The 15,981-nt window shown below is 44.1% G+C and overlaps 1 protein-coding gene across 1 annotated transcript in view; it reads right to left on the reverse strand.

Annotated features, from left to right (window-relative positions):
• dpys (dihydropyrimidinase) overlaps positions 1 to 10,288 on the reverse strand; it is a 42,333-nt gene extending 32,045 nt beyond the window's left edge. Inside the window, exon 1 of the mRNA XM_002931539.5 lies at positions 9,808 to 10,288. Within this exon, the coding sequence (XP_002931585.2) occupies positions 9,808 to 10,062 (255 nt within the window). The 5' untranslated portion in view covers positions 10,063 to 10,288. The remainder of the gene's footprint in view (positions 1 to 9,807) is intronic.
• Positions 10,289 to 15,981: the final 5,693 nt, after the last annotated feature.

The raw sequence follows: 15,981 nt of genomic DNA on the forward strand, positions 1-15,981 counted from the left end.
TGGTGCTTTATAAATAAATGTTAATAATAATAATAATAATAATGTAGGGATCCCCAGATTTGGGTCCCTTAGGTGGGTTCCCGTTTAGACAGCCACTAGAGGGTGGCCTCATGGGATTTGGACACCTAAAGGTGGTCCTAGGTGTTTTTGTGTTAAAAGGGAGTTTCCCCTGCATTTCTCACCAGCAACCACTAGATGGGGTGCTGGGATATAAAAGGGCATGCAGCCATCTGTTAGGTCTTACTGCCTGGGACCCCCTCTCGACAGAGGTATTCAACAGGCTTGAGTGTTAGATAGTAAGTTTAAGTCATAGGTCACTCTAGGAGCGACATGTAGGAGTACTTAGAAAGGGCAGATATAGCCCCACCAGGAGTTAGAGGGGTTAAGACCCCCCAGCAATCCATCTGCTGGAGTGTCTAGTCAGGTGGATTAAGCCACTGCTAGAAGGAGATTCCTAATCTGAGGGTGCTCAGGTGAGAGTAACGGGGTGAGTCCTTGTGGAGGGTCCGCCTAGCGTGAGTACCGGGGAGAACCCTAACAGAGGGTCTCCTGGCGAGGGTACCAGGGGGAGCTCCTATATAGGGTCACTTGGCGGGAGTACTGTGGGTAACCCAACAGGAGAGAGGTTCTCTAAGAGTGAAGTAAGGAGAAGTGTGCCCTGATTCATGTGCCCCACTCTTGGGTGCTGTCTGTCCTCAATAAAGCTATTTCAACTGGTTCATTACAATCATCAGTGTCCTGTCTCTTCATCACAAAGGATCCTCAGCTGCCTGGTAAGCAAATACCCCAAGAAGGAAAAAGGGTGCTGGGGGTTGCAGGGAGTCCTTAACCAAGAAAGTAAAGTATACAGTTTCCCAGAGAGGGGAGTTATAGTTCAACCTGTCCCTGACCCTGGGTGGAGGCACGCCGAATATCAGAGAAGTGTACCTGTCCCCCATAGTAAGCGGGGCTCAGGGCTCCTGTTTGCGCCAAAAGTAGCAGTAGCAGCACTGTCACTAAAGTGGGCTACAATAATAATAATACTCAGCAGTTTTTGGGTAAAGGTACCTAGAACCCATGAAGAGGTTTCCATACTGGCTCACCCACCTCCTGCTGCCTCCAACAACCAATGGCAGGCTGTAATGTCACTGTGCTGACCCTGGGAGCAATCCAATTGGTTGGCAGGGAACGGTTGATAATTTAAGACTACTGTCTCCCTACACTTTGGTCCATTATGTTCCAGGAACCTCACCCACACCATGACCCAGCAGGCATTGCATCTGTAACCTTCAGGAGATACAGGACAGCAAATCAAGCTGATCCTGTGCAGCCAACTGTTCCCTTGCACAGTGGAAGTGTATATTTCAGGTTCTTGCTCCTCACAGTTGTTACAGTAGGGATTGCTGACCCAGGGCCAACGATTCCCTTGTGATATTATGCACATGAAAATGTAGTTAAACATTCATAACATTAACTGATACAAACTGCAGTGTTGAATTTATAGCAGAGGGGGCCAGGCCTGATGTTAAATGTGTACACCCAATAGGAACCCTCCCCGCCACTGGGCCCCATATATTCCTAGGCTTCCAAGTTATATAGTTACATTATTAAATTGGGTTGAAACCAGACCAAAGTTCATCAAGTTTAACCCCTCCAACCTATTCCCAGTGCAAAAATATACACACTCATACCGACCTGTCTATCCACTCACATACAGACCCATACTGACCTATCCACTCACATACAGACCCATACTGACCTATCTATCCACTCACATACAGACCCACACTGACCTATCTATCCACTCACATACAGACCCACACTGACCTATCTATCCACTCACATACAGACCCACACTGACCTATCTATCCACTCACATACAGACCCATACTGACCTATCTATCCACTCACATACAGACCCATACTGACCTATCTATCCACTCACATACAGACCCACACTGACCTATCTATCCACTCACATACAGACCCACACTGACCTATCTATCCACTCACATACAGACCCACACTGACCTATCTATCCACTCACATACAGACCCATACTGACCTATCTATCCACTCACATACAGACCCATACTGACCTATCTATACACTCACATACAGACCCATACTGACCTGTCTATCCACTCACATACAGACCCATACTGACCTATCTATACACTCACATACAGACCCATACTGACCTATCTATCCACTCACATACTGAACTATCCACTCACATACAGACCCATACTGACCTATCTATACACTCACATACTGAACTATCCACTCACATACAGACCCATACTGACCTATCTATACACTCACATACAGACCCATACTGACCTATCTATCCACTCACATACAGACCCACACTGACCTATCCACTCACATACAGACCCATACTGACCTATCTATCCACTCACATACAGACCCATACTGACCTATCCACTCACATACAGACCCATACTGACCTATCTATTCACTCACATACAGACCCATACTGACCTATCTATCCACTCACATACAGACCCACACTGACCTATCCACTCACATACAGACCCATACTGACCTATCTATTCACTCACATACAGACCCACACTGACCTATCTATCCACTCACATACAGACCCATACTGACCTATCTATCCACTCACATACAGACCCATACTGACCTATCCACTCACATACAGACCCATACTGACCTATCTATCCACTCACATACAGACCCACACTGACCTATCCACTCACATACAGACCCATACTGACCTATCTATTCACTCACATACAGACCCATACTGACCTATCCACTCACATACAGACCCATACTGACCTATCTATCCACTCACATACAGACCCATACTGACCTATCTATCCACTCACATACAGACCCATACCGACCTGTCTATCCACTCACATACAGACCCATACTGACCTATCTATACACTCACATACAGACCCATACTGACCTATCTATCCACTCACATACAGACCCACACTGACCTATCCACTCGCATACAGACCCACACTGACCTATCTATACACTCACATACTGACCTATCTATACACTCACATACAGACCCACACTGACCTATCTATCCACTCACATACAGACCCATACTGACCTATCTATACACTCACATACAGACCCACACTGACCTATCTATCCACTCACATACAGACCCATACTGACCTATCTATACACTCACATACAGACCCATACTGACCTATCTATACACTCACATACAGACCCATACTGACCTATCTATCCACTCACATACAGACCCACACTGACCTATCTATCCACTCACATACAGACCCACACTGCCCTATCTATCCACTCACATACAGGCCCATACTGACCTATCTATCCACTCACATACAGACCCACACTGACCTATCCACTCACATACAGACCCACACTGACCTATCTATACACTCACATACAGACCCATACTGACCTATCTATCCACTCACATACAGACCCATACTGACCTATCTATCCACTCACATACAGACCCATACTGACCTATCTATCCACTCACATACAGACCCATACTGACCTATCTATCCACTCACATACAGACCCATACTGACCTATCTATCCACTCACATACAGACCCATACTGACCTATCTATCCACTCACATACAGACCCACACTGACCTATCTATCCACTCACATACAGACCCACACTGACCTATCTATCCACTCACATACAGACCCATACTGACCTATCTATCCACTCACATACAGACCCATACTGACCTATCTATCCACTCACATACAGACCCATACTGACCTATCTATCCACTCACATACAGACCCATACTGACCTATCTATCCACTCACATACAGACCCACACTGACCTATCTATCCACTCACATACAGACCCATACTGACCTATCTATCCACTCACATACAGACCCACACTGACCTATCCACTCACATACAGACCCACACTGACCTATCTATCCACTCACATACAGACCCACACTGACCTATCTATCCACTCACATACAGACCCACACTGACCTATCTATCCACTCACATACAGACCCATACTGACCTATCTATCCACTCACATACAGACCCATACTGACCTATCTATCCACTCACATACAGACCCATACTGACCTATCTATACACTCACATACAGACCCACACTGACCTATCTATACACTCACATACAAACCCATACTGACCTATCTATACACTCACATACAGACCCATACTGACCTATCTATACACCCACATACAGACCCATACTGACCTATCTATACACTTACATACAGACCCACACTGACCTATCTATCCACTCACATACAGACCCATACTGACCTATCTATCCACTCACATACAGACCCATACTGACCTATCTATACACTCACATACAGACCCATACTGACCTATCTATACACCCACATACAGACCCATACTGACCTATCTATACACTTACATACAGACCCACACTGACCTATCTATCCACTCACATACAGACCCATACTGACCTATCTATCCACTCACATACAGACCCACACTGACCTATCCACTCACATACAGACCCATACTGACCTATCTATCCACTCACATACAGACCCATGCTGACCTATCTATCCACTCACATACAGACCCACACTGACCTATCTATACACTCACATACAGACCCACACTGACCTATCTATACACTCACATACAGACCCATACTGACCTATCTATCCACTCACATACAGACCCATACTGACCTATCTATCCACTCACATACAGACCCACACTGACCTATCTATCCACTCACATACAGACCCACACTGACCTATCCACTCACATACAGACCCACACTGACCTATCCACTCACATACAGACCCACACTGACCTATCCACTCACATACAGACTCACACTGACCTATCTATCCACTCACATACAGACCCACACTGACCTATCCACTCACATACAGACCCATACTGACCTATCTATCCACTCACATACAGACCCACACTGACCTATCCACTCACATACAGACCCACACTGACCTATCTATACACTCACATACAGACCCACACTGACCTATCCACTCACATACAGACCCACACTGACCTATCTATACACTCACATACAGACCCACACTGACCTATCTATACACTCACATACAGACCCACACTGACCTATCTATACACTCACATACGGACCCACACTGACCTATCTATCCACTCACATACAGACCCACACTGACCTATCCACTCACATACAGACCCACACTGACCTATCTATACACTCACATACAGACCCACACTGACCTATCTATACACTCACATACAGACCCACACTGACCTATCTATACACTCACATACAGACCCACACTGACCTATCTATACACTCACATACAGACCCACACTGACCTATCTATCCACTCACATACAGACCCACACTGACCTATCTATCCACTCACATACAGACCCATACTGACCTATCTATCCACTCACATACAGACCCATACTGACCTATCTATCCACTCACATACAGACCCATACTGACCTATCTATACACTCACATACAGACCCACACTGACCTATCTATACACTCACATACAAACCCATACTGACCTATCTATACACTCACATACAGACCCATACTGACCTATCTATACACCCACATACAGACCCACACTGACCTATCTATCCACTCACATACAGACCCATACTGACCTATCTATACACTTACATACAGACCCATACTGACCTATCTATACACTTACATACAGACCCACACTGACCTATCTATCCACTCACATACAGACCCATACTGACCTATCTATCCACTCACATACAGACCCATACTGACCTATCTATCCACTCACATACAGACCCATACTGACCTATCTATCCACTCACATACAGACCCACACTGACCTATCCACTCACATACAGACCCATACTGACCTATCTATCCACTCACATACAGACCCACACTGACCTATCTATACACTCACATACAGACCCACACTGACCTATCTATACACTCACATACAGACCCATACTGACCTATCTATCCACTCACATACAGACCCATACTGACCTATCTATCCACTCACATACAGACCCACACTGACCTATCTATCCACTCACATACAGACCCACACTGACCTATCCACTCACATACAGACCCACACTGACCTATCCACTCACATACAGACTCACACTGACCTATCTATCCACTCACATACAGACCCACACTGACCTATCCACTCACATACAGACCCATACTGACCTATCTATCCACTCACATACAGACCCACACTGACCTATCCACTCACATACAGACCCACACTGACCTATCTATACACTCACATACAGACCCACACTGACCTATCCACTCACATACAGACCCACACTGACCTATCTATACACTCACATACAGACCCACACTGACCTATCTATACACTCACATACAGACCCACACTGACCTATCTATACACTCACATACGGACCCACACTGACCTATCTATCCACTCACATACAGACCCACACTGACCTATCCACTCACATACAGACCCACACTGACCTATCTATACACTCACATACAGACCCACACTGACCTATCTATACACTCACATACAGACCCACACTGACCTATCTATACACTCACATACAGACCCACACTGACCTATCTATACACTCACATACAGACCCACACTGACCTATCTATCCACTCACATACAGACCCACACTGACCTATCTATCCACTCACATACAGACCCATACTGACCTATCTATACACTCACATACAGACCCACACTGACCTATCTATCCACTCACATACAGACCCACACTGACCTATCCACTCACATACAGACCCACACTGACCTATCCACTCACATACAGACCCACACTGACCTATCTATACACTCACATACAGACCCACACTGACCTATCTATCCACTCACATACAGACCCATACTGACCTATCTATCCACTCACATACAGACCCATACTGACCTATCTATCCACTCACATACAGACCCACACTGACCTATCTATCCACTCACATACAGACCCATACTGACCTATCTATCCACTCACATACAGACCCATACTGACCTATCTATCCACTCACATACAGACCCATACTGACCTATCTATACACTCACATACAGACCCATACTGACCTATCTATCCACTCACATACAGACCCATACTGACCTGTCTATCCACTCACATACAGACCCATACTGACCTGTCTATCCACTCACATACAGACCCATACTGACCTATCTATCCACTCACATACAGACCCATACTGACCTATCTATCCACTCACATACAGACCCATACTGACCTATCTATCCACTCACATACAGACCCACACTGACCTATCTATCCACTCACACATATAAACTATATATACAAACATTAATACTTTTAAAATTTTAGTTTCACAATAGCCTTGGATATTCTGCTTGTTCAAGAACTCATCCAAGTCTCTCTTATAGGCATTAACAGAATCTGCCATTACCACATCACTAGGAAGGGCATTCCCCAACCTCACTGCCCTCACCGTGAGGAACCCCCTACACTGTTTCAAATGGAATCTCCGTTCCTCTAATCTAAAGGGGGGGCCTCTGGTGCGCTGATTGTTCTTATAGGAAAAAAGATCCCCTGATATCTTTCTCTAATGCTCTCTACTGTACAAAGTCCCATGTCCCATTGCAGGCTTCTTTTTTCCCATCCCCAACCATTACAGTTTACCCTTATTGTTTAATTCTCCAATCCCTCTGACCAGTTTAGTTGCACATCTCTGCGCTTTCTACATCTTATTAACTAACCACACTGGTCCAATTAGAAAAACATTCCATTTATCACCACTCTCTGTAACCTATCCTTCAGTCAGTTCTCTATCCAAGTACAAATATTATGTTCCAGGCCAATATCCCTCAATTTTATCATTAACCTTCCCTGTGACGCTGTACCAAATGTTTTGGAAAAGTCTAAGTAGAGCACATTAACCGCCATCCCAGAGTTTAGGTTTCTGCTCACCTCCTCAAGACAATTAAATTAGTTTGGCAAGATCTGTTATGTATAATACTATGCCGGCACAAACTCATAGTATTGTTGTTTTCCAATGTATTCAAGTATCTTATGCTTTATTACCCCTTCCAAAAGTTTCCTACCATTGATGTCAGACTAACAGGCTTACAGTTCTCAGGCTGAGAACGGGATCCCTTTGTGACTAGTGGAACCACATTAGCAATTGAACAAGTGAAGAGGTTTGGCTAAGCTGGGATGAATACCATAAGGCCCTAGACTGTTATTTACCCTTACATATTACATGACCCATGCAACAGTAGTTATATTACTAGAACTGAGTTTATTTAAAATGAAGCCTTCATTTGTAACCTATCTTTCAGCCAGTTCTCTATCCAATTACAATTATGTTCCAGGCCAATATCCCTCAATTTTATCATTAACCTTCTCTGTGGCACTGTACCAAACGCTTTGGAAAAGTCTAAGTAGATCACATCCACTGCCATCCCAGAGTTTAGGTTTCTGCTCACCTCCTCAAAAAAGACAATTAAATTAGTTTGGCAAGATCTGTTATGTATAATACTATGCCGGCACAAACTCATAGTATTGTTGTTTTCCAATGTATTCAAGTATCTTATGCCTTATTACCCCTTCCAAAAGTTTCCTATCATTGATGTCAGACTAACAGGCTTACAGGAGAGGACAGATGGTTTGAAAGAGGTGTGAAAGAGGCCATTTATGCCAGCCTGGAAAAACCAACCCTGAACAGAGGAGGGGGCCTGCGACACCGCTTGTCATCAACATACAATGCCGCTTTGACATCTTTACCCCGGCGGTTTCACAACAGTTCACACTTCCAGTCATGTACTTTGAAGGATTAACACCTTCATCAATGAGAATCTTGGTACCATTGTGATTGGATCATACACCTCTCAGATTCAGCTCACACCTAACTGAATAAGTTCAATGGAACCATTGTGATTGGATCAAACCTTCTTACACCTGTCAGTTTCAGCTAACACCTAACTGAACAAGTTCAATGGAACCATTGTGATTGGATGTCTGTGACTGTACTACCATCAAGAGTTTAAATGCCGGGGAATTCCCTATCAGTCATTTGAACTGAAGAAGCCACTCGGATGAGTGAAACGTTTTCAAGGAAAAACTCAGAAAAGTCCAGTTGTTTTAGACTTAATTCTACTAGATACTGTATATCATGACCTGGATGAATGAGAATCTTCATAGACACAGTTTTGACAGTTTTTAATGATTGTACTTAGTGATGAGCGAATCTGTTCCGGTGAAAAATTCGCGAAATGGCAAAAATGTCATGCGACCAAAAAAATTGCCGCCCCGCGGCTATTATTTTGTAGCGCGGCTATTATTTCGTCGCCCGCGGCTATTATTTCGTCGCCCGCGGCTATTATTTCGTCGCCCGCGGCTATTATTTTGTCGCGCGGCTAGTGTTTTGTCGCCCCCGGCTATTGTTTTGTCGCACGGCTATTGTTTCGTCGCCCGCGGCTATTATTTTGTCGCGCGGCTATTATTTCGTTGCCCGCGGCTATTATTTTGTCGCGTGGCTATTATTTTGTCGCGCGGCTATTATTTCGTCGCTCGGCTATTCTTTTGACGCCGGCGACAATTTTTGGACGTGCGGCAAATTTTTCCGTGGCGAATTTTTTCAGCCGTTTCGCGAAACAATCCGCCAATGGCGAAATGCGGAAATTCGCTGCAAATCCATGCCTGGTTAAACAGTTCACCCATCACTAATTGTACTCACTATGTAGACTATGGAATACATTAGGGACAGTACCTGGGTTCCAATGCAGAAGTCGTCGACGGAGTGGGTTCCCATGAAAGGAAACTGCATGTGTGTGTGAGTGTCGATCCCCCCAGGCATAACCAGCTTGCCGGCAGCATCAATCACTTTCAGATCCGTGCAGCGATCCGGCCGCAGATTCTCTCCGATATCCTTGATCAACCCATTCTCTACGTAGACGTCCAGCAGAACGGAGCAATCAGCATTCACAATCTTGCCGCCTTTAATCAAAATACACGATGAAGCCATTGGTATCCAGACTCCTCGTGTGAGGCTCCCTCTAACGCTTTATTATTTCAAATATTTAGAAAGTTCCGGCACATGGGAGAAAGAACAGATCCTGACGGGAACGAGTTCCAGTTGGAGTTCTGTATTGCCCTTGGAATAGTGTAGGTTTGTGTGCCCCCTGCTCAGGGAAAGAATATACTCTGTGTTATGTGGTGTTACATACCAAAGTGTCATTTAAGGGGGTGAGTTGTGCAGCCCCTCCCCTGCCTGCTACACTCTGACCAGAGCTATGTATCAGAGCTATGTATCATTAACCAGCCAAAATCTTCTTGCTCCTTGTGACTGTGACTGTGTATAAGGCAGAAGATTAACAAACATTCGCATTTACCTTTCCCTTGGACCCCCCCCCCCAGTGAAATGAATAATGCTTAGAAAGTAAATCATGTATGAACCCTGGGACGACTTGGAAATGTTCATCTGAGAAGCAGAGTTGGGACGCAGGGGCCGCCGCTAAATATAGTAATATATAAACAGGCACTGATTGAAGATCAGGAGTGATGGCAAGGCAAAGGTATGCAGGCAATGAGACTCCGGAAATGGAGCAGCAAATGCTCCAGCACCCTGACACGTAATCCCCATGGTTTGTATGGAGAAGAAGAGCTCAGGAACCGGCACAGGGGTGCTAGCAGCAAAGGGAACTTTCTCCACAGATTCCAATCACTGGGGAAACGCAGCAGATGGAATGGAAGCAGAGTATCTAAATGTTTCTTTCCTTACAGTCAGGAGAGTAATAATAAATTACCACCTGTATCAAAGCAGATAAAAGCACCAGTGCTGGACCATTTTAGCTCTACGTAGTGTTAAGGTCCCCATACACGGCCGATAGTAGCTGCCAATATTGGTCCCTTAGACTGATTCAGCAGTTAATCGGCCCGTGTATGGGGCAGAACCGAGGGGCCTGGCTGACCGATATCTGGCCTGAAATTGGCCAGATATCGATCGGGCAGGTTAGAAAATCCAGTCGGATCGGGGACCGCATTGGCTCGTTGATGCGCTCCCTAAACTGACTGCCCCATTGCCGCGTGTAGAATTCAATCGTTTGGCCCCAGGGTGGGGATATCGGGTGAAGATCCGCTCACTTGGTGACATTGCCAAGTGAGCGGATCTGCCCGTGTATGGCCAGCTTTAGAACTCAGCAGCAGATCTGAGCTCTAACACCCTTCCGAACCGGAAATCCCCAAGGCTAATCGTCAAAACTGAAATGTTCAGGAATTGTTTTTAAAGTTGTTCATCTTTGAATCCCCAACCTTTTATACCCGTGAGCCACATTCAAATGGAAAAAGTGTTGGGGAGCAACACAAGCAATAAAAAAGGTTCCTGGAGGTGCAAATAAGAGCTATAATTGGCTACTTAATAGCCCCTATGTGGACTGACAGCCTACAGAAGGCTCTGTTTGGCAGTTACACTGGGTTTTTATGGCACCAAAACTTGTCTCCTAACCAGAAATTCAAAAATAAGCCCTTCCTTTGAGGCCACTGAGAGCAACATCCAAGGGGTTGGGGAGCTACATGTTGCCCCTGAGCCACTGGTTGGGGATCACTGATATAGAGAGTAATATTCTGAGACAAGTTGCAACTGGCCTCCATTTTTTATTATTTGTGGTTTTATAAAGATTTTATTTTTTGTTCAGAAACTCTCCAGTTTGGAATTTCAGCAGTTATCTAGTTGCTAGGGCTCAAGTTTCCTTAGCAACCAGATAGTAGATTGAGCAAAAAACTGGTAACAATACAAAATTGTAGCTGGAAACTGGGCTCTTAAAGTTGCCCTACAACTATTCCAAGGGCAATTGGGCTTTTTGCCGCTCCTGGTACCTTTGTGGGCCGCTGCCACCTGAGGCGAGTTGAGGTAGCAGCGCCCCTGACTACAAGAAATAAAAAATATGGGGCTGCAGCATGTAGATAATGAAGACAATATGATTGCAGGTTCTTGTTCTGTGTAGCTCTTTACTGTGCAATGGGTTCAGTATAATAGATACATGAGAGTGAAAGGAAACCCCGAGATAAAGGCTGATGGTTTTGGTTCTGGAACAGCTTGCGGATATTGATGTATATGTTTGGTTGGCCCAGCTGGCACAGGCAGGGCTGCCATTGTATTTCTACATTAACTTACACTTTTTATCTTTCCAGGATCCACTGACGGCCTTCTTTCTCTGCCATACAGATCCTCTTTTCTCTCTGATGTTAAATGCACAGAGTAAGGGAAAGGTGGGCAATATACCAGTCCCTCGCCCAACAGTCTAACAACTCCACAGCATGTGTTATATGGCACGAACAGGTCCCTATGGGGTTTTTAAAGGTTCTAAGCTTTATTATAAGGTGCATTTGCTCCAGAATGCTGAATGTAGGCTTCCCACTAGTGATGAGCGAATCTGTCCAGTTTTGCTTCAACAAAAGATTTGTGAGATGGCGAAAATGTTACGTGTTAAAAGAAAAATTGTCGCCCGCAACTATTCTTGACGCCTGCGGCTATTCTTTTGTCGCCCGCGGCTATTCTTTTGTCGCTCATGGCTATTCTTTTGTCGCCCGTGGCTATTCTTTTGACACCTGCGGCTATTCTTTTGTTGCCCTTGGCTATTCTTTTGATGCCCGCCGCTATTCTGGGACATGCGGCAAATTTTTCCGCTGCAAATGTTTTCATCTGTTTTGCAAAACAATCCGCCAATGGCGAAACGTGGAAATTCGCCGCGAATCCATGCCTGGCGAAACATTTCGCACATCACTACCTCCCACCCTAGCACTGTCCAATAAACAAAGCTGCCTGTTGTGAGGATTTATTATAATAAATATAATTGTTTATCTGCATCTGTAATGAAACCCAAGGGCAAGGGTACAGTTAGATATATGGCAGGATTATTTCATGGCAGGATATTGGACTTAACTGGCATTTTAGTGCAGCATTTTAGGAATGTGGAATGTTCCTGTTTAACGGCAGATGGAAGCCCGATAGCCTGGGAGCTATCAAGAACTATGGAGATTTCATCTAACGCAGTCGCCAAAGGGCAAATCGCAGGCTAAAATAAACCTCTCTGAGGAATTGGCAGTTCCTTCTGGGAAGGAGGAAATATTTCATTTCCTACACAAAAGCCAACCCATCTGTTTATATTGCCGGGCAGGGATATGTCCCAAAGGGCATTCTGTACCCTTACAGAGCACATTGGGTATCAGCGGGGGCAGATAATCCAGCACATAACTCTGTGCCTCGTGCTTCTGTATATTTTCCATAACTACATGGTAGGGGTCATTTACATCTGCAAGTGCAGTGAGCAAAGTGACATTTTGAGAGCAAACACCATGTTTTTTTCCCCATTGCTGACCGTTGACAGTTTGCTAGAGATCATGTGGACAAACCAGGAGACTGCAAGAATGTTTTGTAAAAAATAGAACTTTTTGGCTTAAATGTGTAGAGTTACATTAGGAGAAAGGAAAACACTGCATTCCAGCATAAGAACCTTATCCCATCTGCAAAACATGGCGGTGGGAGTGTTGTGGTTTAGGCCTATTTTGCTGCGTCCGGGCCCCCATCCCTTTACAGCGCTTAGTGCAGACAGTCACAACTCCTGTCTCTAGCATGGAAGTACATGCTTGTTATTCCATTCCTGCTCCAGGCAGGCAGAGGGCAGCACTGCACATTACCTTATACTCCACCACTAAAAGCATAAATGTGTTACCTGAGCAACCCCTGTTGTTCAGCCAGGACAAGAGCTGGGAGAGTAGCCAAAGTTTTATTTACTGAAGCAAGAAGCGTCTTCCCACACTTCCCTGCTCAGTACTATTGCTCTGATCACATTAAGCTGCAGAACCAATATCAAACTGATAACAGCAGTATAAAACTGCAAACATGAAACCCCAAAAAACACACTTTGGGAAATTTCACATTAAGTTATATGGCAGAGCAGTGCTGTCCAACTTGGCGTGGTCCAATGATTTCTCATACAGCACGTTTAAAGGCCGGATTAGATTAAAATGATCTTATAAAGTGAAGCCTATGACACTTTCAAGCAGACTGGGGGGGGGCATAACCCTTTAAAGGGCCACAACTGGCCCGTGGGCCTCTATTTGTGGTAGGTGTATGTCCCCTTTGTGCCAGTGAGCACTGCACTCTGCACTGGATCCATTAAAGGTACAAGAGGTACAAGTGGTACAAAGCAGCACAACACTGCGGCAGGCAGGTTTTTTTGACCCATTTGGGCACATAGCATTTCTGTCCCAAGTTCATAATTGCTAGAAAGACTTTACACTGGTTTTCAGGCCAAAGTAAACACTTTTATTATGAAGGGAAAAAAAAAGCCACTCGTTCAAAATAAACTGCTAACAACGTAACAAAAAACAAAACAAAAATAATGAATGTTTTACATAATAAAAGATTGTCAGTTTGACTGACTACACGGGACATACACACAAGACTTGAAACATGCTTTTTTTAAGATGACTTGAGAAAAGTACTTAAAAATGTAATAAATAGCATACAGACACAAAAACACAATTCTCAGAACATCAGAATACGTCCTTAAAAGAAAATGGCAAAGAATAAATAAACAGCAGTTTATTATCAATTCCTATAAACTGTAGGTCCTGGGCGTCCCCCAATTCCTAAGTCTGCTTTATACTGTGATACGGGGAATAGTACAACTGTGCAGCGGCCCAGCCCACCGGCAGCACTGGAGCCCCCCCCCAAGCACCCATGGGCCAGATATACATCAACAAATGAGTTTTTACTGCAATTTCAAATTTGTGAAGGAAATTAGCAGAGAAAAGCTGCTGAGAACATGTAAAAGTCTTATTTTTAAACCCAAGCTTCTTTTCAATAAAAGCTTCAGTGATTCAGGGTGAAATGTGATATCAAATGTGTTTGTTGTTTTTTTCCTGTTTTTGGTTATTCATAAATAAGTGCACATTTGACTCAACAATGTGTGTGTATTATAAGGAATAATGTTGCCCATTGACATCAATGTATTTTGCAATACATACCTCATACTTTATAACAGGGCGCACATTATTCCCTATACAGGTATCAGATCGCTTATCCAGAAACCTGTTATCCAGAAAGCTCCAAATTATGGAAAGCCCGTCTCCCATAGACTCCATTTTAATCAAATAATTCAGAATTTTAAAAAATTATTCCCTTTTTCCCTGTAATAATAAAACAGTACCTGTACTTGATCCCAACTAAGATATAATTACCCCTTATTGGGGGCAGAACAGCCCTATTGGGTTTATTTAATGGTTAAATGATTCCCTTTTCTCTGTAATAATAAAACAGTACCTGTACTTGATCCCAACTAAGATATAATTACCCCTTATTGGGGGCAGAACAGTCCTATTGGGTTTATTTAATGGTTAAATGATTCCCTTTTCTCTGTAATAATAAAACAGTACCTGTACTTGATCCCAACTAAGATATAATTAATCCTTATTGGATGCAAAACAATCCTACTGGGTTTAATTAATGTTTTATTGATTTTTTAGTGGATGTAAGGTATGGAGATCCAAATTACGTAAAGGCCCCTTATCTGGAATACCCCAGGTCCTGAGCATGCTGGATAACAGGTCCCATACCTGTATAAGTATACACAACATATTTACCGATTTAAATAATGAAGGACAGGGTATAACCTTAACTGGGTACCAAACTATTATCCCATTAGCTCCCTCCAGGAAGGGATTAATATTGTTCTCGTACCATAAAGAATACTATACACTGGGGGGGAAAGAAAATGACTTGTGCGATATATGGACTGGAAATGAGATGGAACACTTTCTGTGGCATCAGGCGCCAACGCCATTCTGAACTGATACGGGCAAAGTGCTTTCATAGGATTTTGAACAGATATTCAGTTATATCACTATAAACAATGAAATGGTTTCAGGGCAAAAGAGCAAT

This window comes from Xenopus tropicalis, chromosome 6, assembly GCF_000004195.4.
Source record: "Xenopus tropicalis strain Nigerian chromosome 6, UCB_Xtro_10.0, whole genome shotgun sequence".
In the NCBI taxonomy this organism is placed as follows: Eukaryota; Metazoa; Chordata; class Amphibia; order Anura; family Pipidae; genus Xenopus; species Xenopus tropicalis.